Consider the following 15,569-nt stretch of genomic DNA (forward strand, 5'->3'; position numbering starts at 1 on the left):
AGCTACGTTCTTGTTTTTGTAACCTTTATTCAAGTTGTGTTAAGTACATCACAACTATTATAAGTAAAACTCCATCGTTATGAAAAGCCAAAAAATAATGATAATGATAATAACAATAATAAAATATTTAAAAAAATCCTATAACAAGCTACACTTTGAAAAGTAAATATGTTTACATAACTGATCAATGGAAAAAATATTTCTTTGAATTCAAATTTATTCCACTTAAAATGAGAGATTTCTACATTATTTGGAAAATACACTATCTAGGGGTCTTGATTGTAATAAAATAGACATGCAGAATAATTATGTAACTTTGGTTTTCGTTTATGATAACAATTTGTGAAGGTTGGCCTTGAGCACGATTCTCATCTCACAATTTTTATCCGGAGTCGGTTGGATTTTGGTAAGTTGGTCATTGAAGCCAGAGTTGGGCAAAATCAAACCAATTCAATCATGATTAAGAATTTTGATTGAAGTTTAATCATGATTGAATTAGTCATGAGTAAATTAATCATTTTATGATAGTCATACCTCATGATTGAATTAATTATGATTAAATCATATAATGATTAATTTACTCATGACTAATTCAATCATGATTAAACTTCAATCAAAATTCTTAATCATGATTGAATTAGTTAGATTTTGCCCAATTGTGATTCCAGGCCATGAGGCCAGCCAGTAATTTATTGTAAATCAAAAAAGCTGGAATTGCCAATGGACTGGGAGAAGTGATAGCCTCAATTCTGAACACGTGTACATTTGAGGTAATATAAATCAGTAAATCAGTATCATTAACAGTATTACCCTCAATTTAAAATTAAAAAATCTTACCTTGAAGCCTTGCTGAAATAATTTCTAAAAACAAATCACCAAAAAAGATCAAATTTGTTGTTTCTATCAAAATCAAATGGTCTATTTGTGTCATTTTCCCGCTTTGAAAAGATCAAATTAAATTAAACAATCACTTTCAAAGGAATTGTATTTCAGCTAACTTTTGAAGGTTTTTAGTTTTTTTTTACCACACCCAGGAGACTGTAAATGAAAAGGCACAGAGTACATTTTTGCAAATAAAAATTTTAATTATCACAAACAAATAACAGGCACAAACATTGAGAACATTAAGTGTTTTGGGATGGGAGAGGGTAGGCGATGTCTTTATCAATAATAAGTATAATGTATACAAGTTAAAAATATCATGTAGTCACTCATCTTTTTTTTCCCTCCATCATACATTACATGTATATTATATAATAATAAATATATATATTGTCCTTCCTTAAAAGGATATTGTCTGTATAATTTGAAGACACCTAGATATAATTGAAGTGGGAATGAACACTGAATTATTTCTTTTTCCATACATAAGACAACTTTTATCACTTAATATCTACATTGTATGCAAACATGGGGGCAGGAGCAGTCGAGGTGACGCTTTTTACAACAATAACAGTTATCAAATAAGTTTTTTTTAATAAATAAACTAATCAACATAAAACTATCATTTGGGGTTCACATAAATAGAACAGAAGTCCTGAAAAAAGCTGAACAAAAAATAAAGTTCAACTCAGTACGGTACTCCCACACATACAGATTTTGTCATATATACAGCCAAAAGCATTTAACTTAAAGACTAAAATCAGATAACTGTTGTGCACCCCAGACAGTCATTCGGAGAAGCCAGCCACTCGTAAATGTCAAATCCAAATCAAATCTTCACAGAAGAAAGAAGGAAACTAGACGAAAACATTATACTATCGTGTGGTAACCTCTCTTCGTTTTTATTTTTATAATATACATAATTTAAATTACAATGGAAGGTGGGGGGGGGAAATCAAGGGCGATAAGTTTGAGAAACTTTTTGTTCAATTTGTTCAGGCAAAGAAGCTTTTAAATAATATTAAAATAAAATTATTCCGATCAACCTATTTTTAAATTTTTAACCTACAGAACAAGGAAAATGAAAATGTCAGTCCTAAATGCAAACAAATTAAATATGAACATCTGGTGGAGAAAATGTTGGATGTTAGAAATTTAAGAAAATTTATGGAAAAACTGTACAATTTTTAGGCGTTTTCACTTCTGAAGAAGAGTCAATAAACTTGAAACATCAGGATGTGAATTGTTTTTGTATATTCCGCTACTACTCACAGATCTCCATCCAATTCCAACAAATTATAAACTCACATCCATCCAGAACAAACTTTGGTTGGAAAATGTCATGGAAAAAAGCAATCGCTATTGCTGGAGTCGATGTATGTGTTTATTAAGGTTTTAATTCGTGGAGATCTAAAAACTGAAGGATCTTCAATCTGTGGAAAAACAGACATTTAAACAGGAAAGCTGGATTCACTACTCAAAACGGTTTGTGTGAACGTTCAGCTGACTCACTCGATATTCTTCAACCAGCAATATTTTTATAGCATGAAAGCTAAAAGCTGTTCAAAGGAAAAAGATCAGAAATTTTAGTTGGATCAGATGCACAGGCCAAAATCACTGTACTTCAACCACTAACTAATCAAGTCTTGGTTTTTCACTGAAATTATCAATTCTTAGAAAATGGTTATAAATAATTTGATCTTTACTGATCATCTTGGTCTGCCAGATATTAACAGACCAACCCAGAGAGGATAGGCAGACCAAATTGGCCTGTAAGGCTCTAATTACAGGTTCATCATATTAAGGTTTTCTTCTCCACTTCACTCCTGACTGATCCTCTTAATTTCAAAGAATTTTAAAATAATGGTCATCATAAACAAACTTTGAAGGGAAAATGTCTGCAGTGATGGATGGAATCGATTTATGAATGTACAGTCGTTTATTTGTGAAGATCTCTAAACTGAAGGATTCTTGTCTTCAATTTTTGCAGAAAGAGAAGTTTGAACAAAAAGCTCAAAAATAGAGCAGGAAAGCTGATTCATCACTCAAAAACTGGCCAAATCTATACTCAATTAAACAGAAATTGACAGGAAATAAGATAGCCCACCCAATATTTTTTCTCTTAATCAATTTTAACCATTGATATAATTTTTTTATTGATATATTTTTTTAAATTTATTTTGAACCGATTTTCTCCATTAGGAACTGAAAAAAAAAACTTTGTAAGAATTAATGAATAACACTTGATTTAGGGCGAGACAAAAAGAGAGCAAATTTGTTGTTTATTTACAAACAAAACCAAATCCCTCCGAGTAAACAAGGCTAATTCAGTTCAGTTTCTGCATTCATGTATATTAGTGAGATGGGACAAGCAAAACCATTAACACCAGCTGAAAAAAATATCATTCAGCGAATGAAAAATCGAGGATTTTGTATTTCCAGTATTTCAAAAAATACCGGTAGGAGTAGGAAAGTAATTTTAAATTTTTTGAAGTCTCCAGAAATCTATGGGACGAAGAAATCTCCTGGAAGACCACCGACCTTAACAACACGGCAAAAACGGGCAATTTTAAGGGTTGCATCTAATTCAACTTTAACGGCCCGTCAAATTGCTGCGAGAGCAGGTGTAGTGACGAATGTGAAAAATGTCCAAAGGATCATTCGTGCAGCTCCTCACATCAAAAGAATGAAAATGAAAGGCATTCCACCTGTAAGCACGGCGCATATAGAAAGAAGAAAGGAGTTTGCCCGTGAATATGTGCAATGGAAAGACGAAGGATGTCCTGTTCACAGATGAAAAACAATTCAATCTCGATGGTCCCGATGGCTGGGCTCACTATTACCATGACCTACGAAAAGAAGAGAAAGTGGTTTCCAAGAGGCAAATGGGAGGAGGCAGGTCATGATATGGGGTGGTATTGGCTATGATCAAAAAACCGATATTGTGTTTATTTCTAGTCGAATGAACAGCCAACAATTTGTTAATTTGTTAGAAAACCAATTAAAAAAATATTTTGAATTTGTTCCTAAAGAGAACGTAATTTTTCAGGCAAGATAATGCTCCTGTTCACACGGCAAAAGTTGCAAAAGAATTTTTTAGAAAAGAAAGGATCAGAATGATAGATTGGCTGGCTAGGTCCCCGGATTTTAATGTAATCGAAAATGTATGGGGGCATCTTGCTAGGAGTGTTTACAGGATAGCCGACAATTTCAGGGCGTTGAAGAATTGAAAAAAACAATTCAGGAGGAGTGGGCCAAACTTCCTCAAGAGATGATTCGTCGTCATTTTGACTCGCTTTTAAATCGAATGATTGCTGCATTAGAAAAAGGTTAGTTATTTTAATTGTGTTTTAATAATGAATTTTATTATTATTGTTCACTGTACTATCTTTTTGTCTCACTCCAAATCAAGTATTATTTATTAATTCTTACAAATTATTTTTTTCCAATTCCTAATGGAGAAAATCGGTTCAAAATACACTACATATTAATAAAAAAGTTATATCAATGGTTAAAATTGATTAAGAGAAAAAAATTGGGTGGGCTATCTTTTTGTCCCGGACCTTATGTTTCATCTGCTATGAGTCAGTGTGACATCAAAGATACTGTGTTTTCAAGGCCGCTAAGAAGAAAATTCAAACCAAATTTACTCGGTATAAACTAAACGCTGATAACACGAGTCTTTACGTCAGGGAAAACGCTCAACACCTTTCTGGGACAATCCGAAAATCTGGGCATTGCGGCTGCAGACAGCTTATCAGATGGACATGACAAAATATTTGATTTACAAGGCACATGTAAAATTTTATTTACTTCAGCATGATTTTCCAAATTTCAAGTAATGTAAGTCGTATCTGAATGGCTCATATATTTTTTTTGTAATAAATAAAATTTCAAAAAATAATTAAAATAACTCAGTATGATTAATTGAAAAAAATTTCGTGTTTTACTCCTGAACCTCAACCCTAACTGTTTAAATGGTTAACAATGTTTTAAAATTTGAAAATTCTACATCCAACAGTTTTCCCACCAGATATAATAAATAATATTAAATAATTTGATCCTTGATGGTCATCTTGGTCTGTCACGACACATTTCTGGATTTTGCCATCTTCAGGCCCACCAGACCGAGATGATCCGTAAGTTTCATCACCCCGCACAGGAGGAAAACTCGCAAGGTGTACAATTTTTTTTTAATCATAAGCATGGGTGAAACAAGCAAAAAGCAGGCTTTTTCTGTATAATAACCCCCATGTTTTGTCTTTTTCAAAGGTAGTTCTACCAAAAATTCAAGTCATTCAAAAATTCCCGAGGAAAGGACGCGGAATAATCAATTCTCTGAGAGAAAAACTTGTCCATTTTAACAAGATAAATATCTGAAACAGTTTAACAGGCATTTCTATAAATATTATATATAAATTTTTCTCTTTTTTTAGTTTAAATATTTATAAAGGATGGCATAACATGCAATTGAATCATTTTTGTTAAGATCTTAATATTTTATTACAATAAAGCCACTCTTTTTATATAATCTATTCGGTTTTTTGCCCAATACAAAATACTCTTTAATCAGCACAACATCAAATTTTATAATTGAATAGTTTTTTTATATCATCTTTCATTGTTCACTACAACTCTTTTGAGAGTATTTTTTTAATCATAGTATTTTTCATTTTATGTTTAATTAAGACTTCACTTGAAATGTAGATATTTCTCTTTATTGCTTTATGATAATTAGTAGATATAATTTGCTTATCGAAAAATAAAGACTACTATCTTTACTAACTTATATAGATAAGTATTTTTATATTTAATTACATTATAAGTATAACTTAATATTACGATTTTTTTTTCAATGTTAGGCAAATGAAAAAATTAGTGTTTCCTTAATTTTGAAAAAAAATAATCTAGATTTTAAATAAAATTTAGTCCTGACTGAAACCTTTATTTCATTTTTAAAAAAATTGCCTTCGTCTTGAATTTTATTGATTAGTTAATTTTATGAAAGACTTCAATCAGCAGGCAACAGATTTTTTTTTATTAATCTATGACTAAAAAGTAAATAAAGGTCAAAGTATTCAGGGTTAAAGGAAAAAAAATTCTATGCAAAAAAAAATGATATGATTAATGTTTCGAGCGATTATTGAAATTAAAAACTAAATTGGTAAAGCACAAGTTGGCACTTGGCAGCTAGAGGACAATCTAATCTTCTAGGAAACTCTTTAAGAATTTTTGTATTGTCTAGTGTTATTTTTTGTTCTTTTTTTAACCGACCGCCAAAGAACGGCTTTCTCACGTTTAAGCACCCAGACTTCTTTAAACTCCCATAAACATTATAGTTAAATCCCTTATAAGATAAAAAATGTGACAATATTTTATTTTTTAAATTACATTTAAAGATAGAAGAATATTTAGGTATCGCAGGGTAGAGAAAGCGAAAGAGGACGCTTTGGCAATATCGCACTCACACGTTAACAAAAAGCACACAACAATTTATTTTTGCCAATTTTTTTTCTCGCAAAAATGACACTAAAACCTGTATATATGACCAAATCAAAAACTTAACCTATAAATTTTCATTTTTAATATGGTTTAATTTATCGTTTTATTTCTTCTTAAAGAACTACCTAATAAATATTATTTACATGAAACAAAAAAATGTCACTTTTCAAAAGGAGTAGCAATATATACACTTTTGGCCTTTTTTCAATTTTTTAAACTAAAACGTGAAAAACAAAAATAGGCCGATACTTAAAAAAAAAAATGTAGAAAAAAGATTAAAAATTAAGAAAAAACGAAAATTTTATCACTTTTATAAAGGTAATTTTTTTTCATTTTTATTTTAAAACTAGCTTGACTATATTATCCTAAACTTATAGTATTTTGCAATACTTATTTTTTTCTTAAATATTAATATTATTATTTAAAACGAACCACTCTTGAAAATTAATAAAGAATAATTCAATTTATAAGTGTCGGGTAACCATTTTTTAAATAGTCAAATACCTCCCATATCAGTTTCAAAGGACAAAACTAATTCTAAAAACTTACCGGGCTCGATGAGAACAAAAGTCAAATTTATGCGGCTTTCACGGCACCCGAGCCGACGCCGCCAGGACAAAAGAAAACAACGATCAACCTGTGCTCTAAAACAGTGGTACGTGTGTTAAGTGTAAATAGATTTGTAATTTGAAACATGAGTAACGGAATGCATTAAACACACATGCAATACATACATTCATTTAAACACTAAATATCATAATATATACATAAGAGAAGAAAGAAAAAAAACTAACACACCTATTAATAATTTTTTTTCTTTAAATTTGCACTTTCTTATTTTAATAATAATTTCATTTTATAATAATAATGATAATAAATAAGCATTTTATAGATTGGGATAAAATGTAAACATTGACATTAATACTGAAGACATTAGACACATATAATAACATTTAGCAATAATTCCACTTAAAAATCATCAAACGTGTTTTCAATTTTCTTTTAAAGATACTCAAACACATTTAAATATCAATTAAATATATTTGTGATGAATTAGCAGTTATTCAATAACAGAAAATGAAAGAAAAAACAATGGCAGTTTCTGAGAATTTCCCCCTTTAATCTCCTTTTAAAAGTATCGGTCAGATAAATGAAGTGAATCCTGAGGCAAAACAATACTTAAGAAATAAGGAAGATGCTTAGAGGCGGGTGACAGCTTAGGGCAGCGGGACGACGACCTGGACGTAAGTAACCGGGAAGTAGCCACTGCGACCATTCAGCGTACCCTCATACCAGTTGTCGTCGATCTTATTTGTTAAATTTATCGTGTCACCCTCCTGAAAAAAAAAAAAAAATACAAGAATCTGATCCAAAGCTTGACGAGAACTTCGTGAGGTGATTTTGAAGGTAGACAGGGTTTTTTGGCAGAAATGCTTGGTGTGGAATTTTAAAGAGAGATCAGATTGGGTCATTGTAGATAATTATGTTAGTAATTTTGACAATTTGACACTTTTGAATGGAAGAATTATATGCTTTGGAACCGCACAGGTCTACTTAGAATGTCCAAAGAGGTTTCATGGTCAAAACAGATTTTAGTATTAAAAGTCTTACTAGTCATCGAAGTTAAGTACTAAGTCTAGTTTAGGGGATTCCAGTTCACTCTGCTGCTTAGGCATAGACCTTTAGTGTCTGGGAGTTTCGTGGTCCTGAAAAGGGCCGGTGTTGTGTAGAGATGCCGTGACGATAGTATAAGACCGAGACTGTGCGAGTGGTTGTGTGACAGAGTAAACCGTTGGATGAGGTCCGGTGGGCCGAGTCGGTTGACTCCACAGAGGCCGAAGGTACTGGAGTGCAGCAATTAGCTGAGGGTCAGCAGTTGGCGATAATGGCCAAGTTGGCTGTTTAGAAGGCGAGTCAGACTAATGCTGCGAGTACTCTTGCTGTCGTCAACGGTGTTCCATTAGTAAATAGCTTGTCAGGCTGACAAGTCTGGTGTCGAGAGATTATTAGTGATGTTTGAGACCTCTTCGGCTGACGAGTCTGATGCCAGCTGGGCAGTGCCCCTGCTTATATAGGGAAGAGAGACTCTGATTGGCTGCAGAGTGGAGGGCGAGAACATTCCATAAGTCGTAGTGGCATCTAGTGGTATCGTGGAAACTAACTATTGGCCACTACAGACCTAAGTATCTAATGTGACAATAAGGTTAGGGTGGATCAATACTTTGGAGGTGGATTTGTAAACAGGAACGGTCAGGTAGTTTTGGATAGTGACTGGCCTAATATGTAGTTTTAGCAATTTGACTACTTTGCTAGATGTATATAGGATGGGTTGACTTCACCCCAAAGTCCACTCTGTCACTTTAAAAGGATTGCAATAAAATCTTGTATAGGTTTAGCTGAGTTTTGGTGGTTAAAACAGATTTCGGTCCTAAAATTCTTCATAGTTGTTCAATTTTCAAGTTGTCCCTTAAGTCTTGTGTGGGGATTCCACATTCTGCTGTCTATGTTTAGTCCTAAGGTCCTATCTTGGGCGGTTAGGGTGGATCAAAAAATTGGAGATAGATTTGGAAGCAGCAATGCATCAGGTCGTTGTGGATAGTGAGTTTAGTGATGTAGTAAGTAGCTTTGATTGACTATGTTTGATTTAAGGATTGGATGTATTGGATATCGGATGGCTTGTTGGAACTGCTCAATTCCACTTCCTAACTTCCATGGCAGTAATGTCTTGTATTTATTTAGCTGAGTTTTGATGGTCAACACAGATTCTGGCCTTAAAAGTCTTCATAGTTAACCAAATCTTAAGTTATTTTCTCTAAAGTCCTGTTTGGGTATTCCACTTCACTCTGCGGTCTAGGTAAAGTCCTACGTATCTGACTTGGCTAATAAGGGTGGATCAAGAAATTTGAGATAGATTTGGAAGCAGCGATGCATCAGGTCATTATGGATAGTGAGTTTAGCGATGTAGTAGGTAGCTTTGATTGAAGGATTGCATGTATTGGATATTGGACGGCTTGACAGAACTGCTCAATTCCACTTCCTAAGTCCCTTGGCAGTAATGTCATCTATATAGTTAGCTTTGATGGTCAACACAGATTCTGGCCTTAAAAGTCTTCATAGTTAACCAAATCTTAAGTTATTTTCTCTAAAGTCCTGTTTGGGTATTCCACTTTACTCTGCTGTCTGGGTAAAGACCTAGGTATCTGACTTGGCTAGTAAGGGTAGAGTGGATCAGGAGTTTAGATATGGATTTGCAAGTGGGAACGGATGATGTCGTCGATAGTGAGGTTACGCAGTAGTACCGACATGAGTACATAATTTTGAGAATTTGACTTTTGATTGGAAAGATTGAACATGCTATACATTGGATTGTTTGGTGGAACCACTCAGCTCCATTTTATCCACTTGTAAAGTTCAAAGTGGCTGTAAAAATGTCTTGTTTAGAGTTAGCTTAGTTTTGCTGGTCAAAATAGATTTGATCCTAAAACAGGTTAAGTTGTTGATACTTAATTCCAAATTCTACATCAGTCTACTATGAAGATATAGTCCATCTGATTCAAGTGGAAGCCAGCTCTCCTCTTGGTGATTGTGGAGGGCAACATTTTTTTCCCTTTTTTTCTCAATATAATACACACAATGTGTGCATTTTTCCTCGTTCAGTTTTGCCCCATGCTTTTTGTATCAGTCGTTGATAAACTCAAGGCGTTCTGGGATTGCTGTAGGTTGCTTGGATTGAATTCAGGTTAGAAGATAAAATTGTGGTATCAGGTTTGGGGTAATGTTGGTAAAGTATATGGGATTTAAAATGCTCCCTTGTGGGATGCCAGCTCGTATTGGTCTGATATATTCATTGCTGCACCTCACACTGAACCAGCAGTTAAATAGGAATATGCAGGGTGAGTAGGAATCGTTTAAGTCTATAAAGGATGCCTGGGTGCGAGACAAAATTTGGACCACATCCTGGAATGCACCTAAGAGTGAAATAGTGTCAACAACTCTCAAATCTTTCTGGATGATCATGGATTATGGGTACAGAAGCTAAATTGGTGGAATAATTCTATATGAATCAAGGATGGGTATTAAAGAATTAAAAATATTTCAACAATTTTGGACATCATAGGAAAAAGATTGATGCTTTTACGAGTACATGTATTGTCGGGTTGTGAGCTTTTAGTAGATTTTATAGTTAGGGATTTGTGCATGTTGTATTTCAGGGGGAAGAAAGATTATAAACTCAAAAGATCTATGTTTTGGTTTTTCTTACCTTGAAACCAAGCTCGCCGGGGTTTTCAGCTTCGAAATCATAAAGCGCCGTGCAGCAAGGCACCCTAGACATTGGCGTACGAGCGGGTGAGCTCTTAACAGGCGATGGCAAAGGAGATGCTGTAAAAATTAATCCAATCAGTAACAAACTTTCACTAAATTTAAAATATTAAAAAGAAAAGTGCAAAATTCCATTGAAAATAAAGAATTTAAGCATGCTTTAAGGTCGAAAGAACAGATAAAACATATATATTAGAAATTATGAATTATTATACAACAGGCAAAATTAATATTTAGCAAATTAAACATGAAATATGTTTAAATATTCTAGGGCAAAACGCATAAGGTTATTGAGTTTCAATTAGAAATAATGTCAATCCTACAATTAGAAGCTCTATAAATTCAAGTATAATACTTTAATATTGGATATTTCATTAATTATTGATATTCTGTAAATTATAATGATAGGTGTGGTTTTATTGATAATGGCCATTTATTAGATATGCGGTGAGACAGTTAGGCCTTTTTTTTATGACAATGGGTCCATAATGGTAAGCAAGGTTCTTGGTACCCTTGGATTACTGAACATGTGATTCATCAGCTCTAGAAAGTTCAAGGAGTACAGATTTCGAAATGAACTGCTTTTTAAATGTTTTATGGCCTTTACTACGATGAGAACACACTGAGTTTCACAGCTCATTTTGTCCGAGAATACAATCTTTAGACCAATGATGTAGTTGCAGTTTTTACAGATTAGTCATAATTTGCTCAACGATCTCCAGTTGGGTGCAGAAAGTTGAGGATGAGATAAAATGAGAGATATAGCTTTGTCGAGCTGTATTATAGACTAGTGCCGATGTCTCTGGTTCTTCTCTCATTGGCATGTTTCTGCCTTTGCTTTACCCATCTTCCTTAAGTGGTAGTTAAGAGGACAGTGCCATTACAGAAGCTTATAATCGTCAAATAAAGCCTGCTGAAAAAGAGAAGTTCCTTCATTCCTTTTTGAGAGATTTACGAACCTCTAACATCATACATGGCAAAATGATATAATAGACCTCTTAAATATATGCCTACTATCTAATTATTGTAAATTCAATAATAAATTTTATGAAATGAAAGAGTTACCAATAGGGTCTCCATTATCCCCACTTTGTGCTGAAATATTCATGGATAATTTCGAAAAAAATCTTTTCAAATCAAAGAACAAATTAATTAAATCTGTTCATTTCTGGAAACGCTATGTAGACGATATTTTATGCATATGGTCGGGAACATTAGAGGCTCTCAAAGAATTCCTCCAACTAATAAATTTTCTACACCGTAATATAAATTTTACATTGGAAATTGGCAAAGATGGTTATTTGAACTTTTTAGACCTAAAACTGTCCATAATAAACAACCTAATAAAAATAGTCGTATATAGAAAACCCACAACTACAGACACTATGATACCAGTGGATTCTTCCCACCCATGGTCCCAAAAGGCTGATGGCCTCATTTGGCTCATAGTCCGGATGTTAAAACTTCGGAGAGAAAGAGAGAGAGAGAGAGAGAGAGAGAGAGAGAGTCCCTTTCTTTTTTTAATGATTAATGAGCCTCTACACTTGCTTCATATCTCATACTCTCTTCGTGTACTTGAGGTTTTATTCTGAGAAATATTTCTAACTCCATCATTACACATTGGTGTAAACTAACATTGCCAAACATTGTAGAAAAATAGAGAGAGAAAATAATCAAACCGTAAGAAAATATTTCTCATAGACTTCACAAGAAGAAAGCTAAATTTAACAACACCTACTACAAATTAAGATCCTCTAAAGAAACTATGTACCTAAGTACCCTTAGCCAAAGACTCTTGTGGAAAAGTCATTCAGGCCAAGGCACTAATAAACATTGGTCAGATTATGCAACAAAACTAGAGAAACAGGGATCTAAGGTCACATAAGTAGCCCTGGTATGGTGGCCCAAAACATCAAATTCTACTTCTTCTTCTTCAAATCTTGCCCGCTGACAGAGAGTTCTTCAAGCTTCCTTTTTTAGTGATTTATTACACTAGCTGTTTCATATTTGGTGTTTTCATCCAGTGCTTTGATTAAGCCATAACATTAAAAAGTTAAGTACCCCTGACCAAAAACTCATGTGTGAATGCTGTAGGGTTCCTCAGCCGTTCTTTTTCAGTGATGGTTTTCATTCTCTGGCCATTTTCCATCTCCATCTTTCACACACTCGCTGGTTGTAGTTACCATCCCATGGTTGAGAGGGATGCTGCATTTTTGGCTTGTCAGCCTGTTCGTTTTCTTCTACATGTCCCGAAACCATTCTCCTTGTAACCTTGTGTTCTCTGAGGTCCAATAGGCAATTTTGGCACTCCCAGCTTTGAATTTTTATATCTGCCTTGATTGAAAGTCTATAGATCTGTGCTCCCTTTATTTTCTTCTTTAACAACCCTGCACGCAGAGTTCGGTATATTGTTCAAGGGCAACCATTTCTTCTTCTTTGATGATTGGGGCACAGATTTCTGAGAAAAACTAAGAAACTGACGAATAAACACAGCTTAACTAGTCATTTATCAGAGTATGTTAACAATAATTATATAAACATGGCCTCGGAACACAAGAGGTATAAAATCAAATTATTATCAGACGCTGCAGACTTATTTTACAACACATGCTTTGTTTTGCCCTATAGAATAATTTAAATTCAATTTGAATTTTTTTTAAATTGCATTAACATAACTTAAATAAAACATAAAGGGTTAAATAGTTAACTAAGAATATAAGTTAGTATACACATAAAGAGAAATGCGCATGCTTCTGACAAAAGATCAAAGCCATCGGGATTGAAGAAATGTTTCAAAACGAGAAGAAGCAAGGCGAAGAAAAGAAATAACCAAAAGAATCGGAAATTCAAACATGAGATGAATTTTAATTCAATTACCATTTTCAGAGTTTTAATGCAAAAAGAAAACGTAGGAAAGCCAAGTTTTCCAAATATTCCCAACCAAATTATTCAAAGGTGGTACAAAAAATAAAATTTTTGGAAAAAAAGTGAGAAAATTTGAAGCTGTATTTTCAATTTTTTTTGTACAAATAAAAAAATTCCCATGCAGAAAATAAATAGCGAAAAACCTGATCTTTTCATCTCATAGATTAAAAAATCTGAAATGATTTCTTTTTGCTTTGATAAATATAATTTTTTGTATATATATGTATATAAAAGGTTTGTTTTCAATGTTTTACAGACCGTTGGTTGATCTCGCCTGTTGTACGCCTCCGATTTCCAGGTGGCTTGGCTTTCCGTGAACAGGTGAAGATGCCTGAGAAGAACCTAACCCGCAAAACAATAAACATCCTCAACATGTTTTCTTTATTTGTTTCTTAGGGAGTTTGGTTTATTTAATGAGGTAACATGTGGAGGAAGCACTTTTTATATACTGCAATATTAATTTAAGTGGCTTTTCAAGCATCTTTTTTAATACTGTAAATAATATGACAAATATTTAAATAAAAGAACATTCAAAATGAGTAAAAATTATTAATAAAAAAAAGGTTTTTTTAATGAAAAAAACAATATATGAGGACAGATTAAAAGGGGTTAGAAAAGCAAAGTTAGAAAGATTTCAAAGGTTCGATAATTTTCTTGTTCAATAATGCAGAAGTAGCTCTGCCAACATTGGATCAGTACAAGCAAAGAAGACTTATCTAAAAAAAAAAAAAAATTGTCCGTGACAGAAATTATGAGCGACATTAATGCACTGTTTCAACAGGTCAGTTCAGAAAGTGGGAAAAAAAGATCTGGGGACAGTTGGGAGTTTTTAGTTTCATTTTTATCATGCATCTCAGGAGAAAAAATACACCTTAAAAATAATTAAATACCTATGGATTAGTTAACAGTTATAGCGTCAAAAGAGAAACCCAAGACCAGTACGAGTAGGGAGGTACTCTTACCATTTGCCTTTATTCACAGTTCATTCAGAAACAAAAGAAATTTACAGTTAGTGATGGCAAGATTTGTTAGCAGGCACCTTTGATGAATATGTTCAAGAGGCCAAGAAAATAAAAATTTAAAAAAATTTAAAAATGTTTACAAGATGGGTCTGTTAGTCGGTGAACAAGCTCTCGTTGTGGATGTTCTTCACTAAAGATAGAAAAAATCAAAAATAGCTTGAGAAACATCAAAATTCATGAGAGAGGGTGTCAGTGGCTGCAACATTGAAGGCACTGACATGGTGACATCACCGTAAGGATCCTGGGTTCGAATCGAAAATACAAATGGGCTTTTCTGATTTCCCTCAAGCACGATAAGAACTGATTACCTCACTGAAGATGGCACAAAGCCGAACTAAGCTTGACTAACATTAAAACCGATGAGAGGGATGTTGGTGGCAGCAACAGTTAAGGTGGTGGCATAGCGACTCATCGGTGTAAGGATCTAGGGTTCGAATCTCAGTAACAATGAATTCGAACCAAACGTACAAATCGGTTTTTCTGATTTCCCTCAAGCACGGTAAGAACTGATTACCTCACTGAAGATGGCACAAAGCCGAAATGAGCTTGTTGGCATGGCAACTCATTGGTGTAAGGGTCCTGGGTTCAAATCTTAGTAATGCCAAATTCGAACCAAATATACAAATGGGTTTTTCTGATTTCCCTCAAGCACGATAAGAATTGATTACTTCACTGAAGATGGCACTAAGCCAAAGTAAGCTTGTGTAACATTCAAATCCAGGAGAGGGATGTTGGTGGCAGCAACAGTTAAGGCAGTGGCATCTTCTGATCTGATGGCAGATCTTCAGTGTAAGGATCTAGGGTTCGAATCTCAGGAACAGTGAATTCAAACAAACTATACAAATGGTTTGTTTTTCTATTTTACTCAAGCACAATAAAAACTGAGCAATTGCTGAAGATGGCACAAAGCTGAAATTG

At 33.7% G+C, this 15,569-nt stretch overlaps 1 protein-coding gene across 8 annotated transcripts in view; it reads right to left on the reverse strand.

Annotated features, from left to right (window-relative positions):
* Positions 1-7,405: 7,405 nt before the first annotated feature.
* The window catches only part of LOC106674124 (endophilin-A), a 129,064-nt gene continuing 120,900 nt past the window's right edge, over positions 7,406-15,569 (reverse strand). For 5 of the 8 annotated variants that reach the window (XM_024226055.1, XM_024226053.1, XM_014406647.1 and 2 more), the window contains exons 10-12: positions 13,888-13,971; positions 10,646-10,764; positions 7,406-7,721 (exon numbers count right to left, since the gene is read on the reverse strand). In XM_024226055.1, the coding sequence (XP_024081823.1) occupies positions 7,602-7,721; positions 10,646-10,764; positions 13,888-13,971 (323 nt within the window). In that variant the 3' untranslated portion in view covers positions 7,406-7,601. The remainder of the gene's footprint in view (positions 7,722-10,645; positions 10,765-13,887; positions 13,972-15,569) is intronic. The other 3 variants (XM_014406645.2, XM_014406649.1, XM_014406648.1) reach the window with 1 other exon arrangement.

The sequence above is a fragment of the Cimex lectularius genome, unplaced genomic scaffold (assembly GCF_000648675.2).
Source record: "Cimex lectularius strain Harlan isolate CLEC.00 unplaced genomic scaffold, Clec_2.1 scaffold110, whole genome shotgun sequence".
Classification (NCBI taxonomy): domain Eukaryota; kingdom Metazoa; phylum Arthropoda; class Insecta; order Hemiptera; family Cimicidae; genus Cimex; species Cimex lectularius.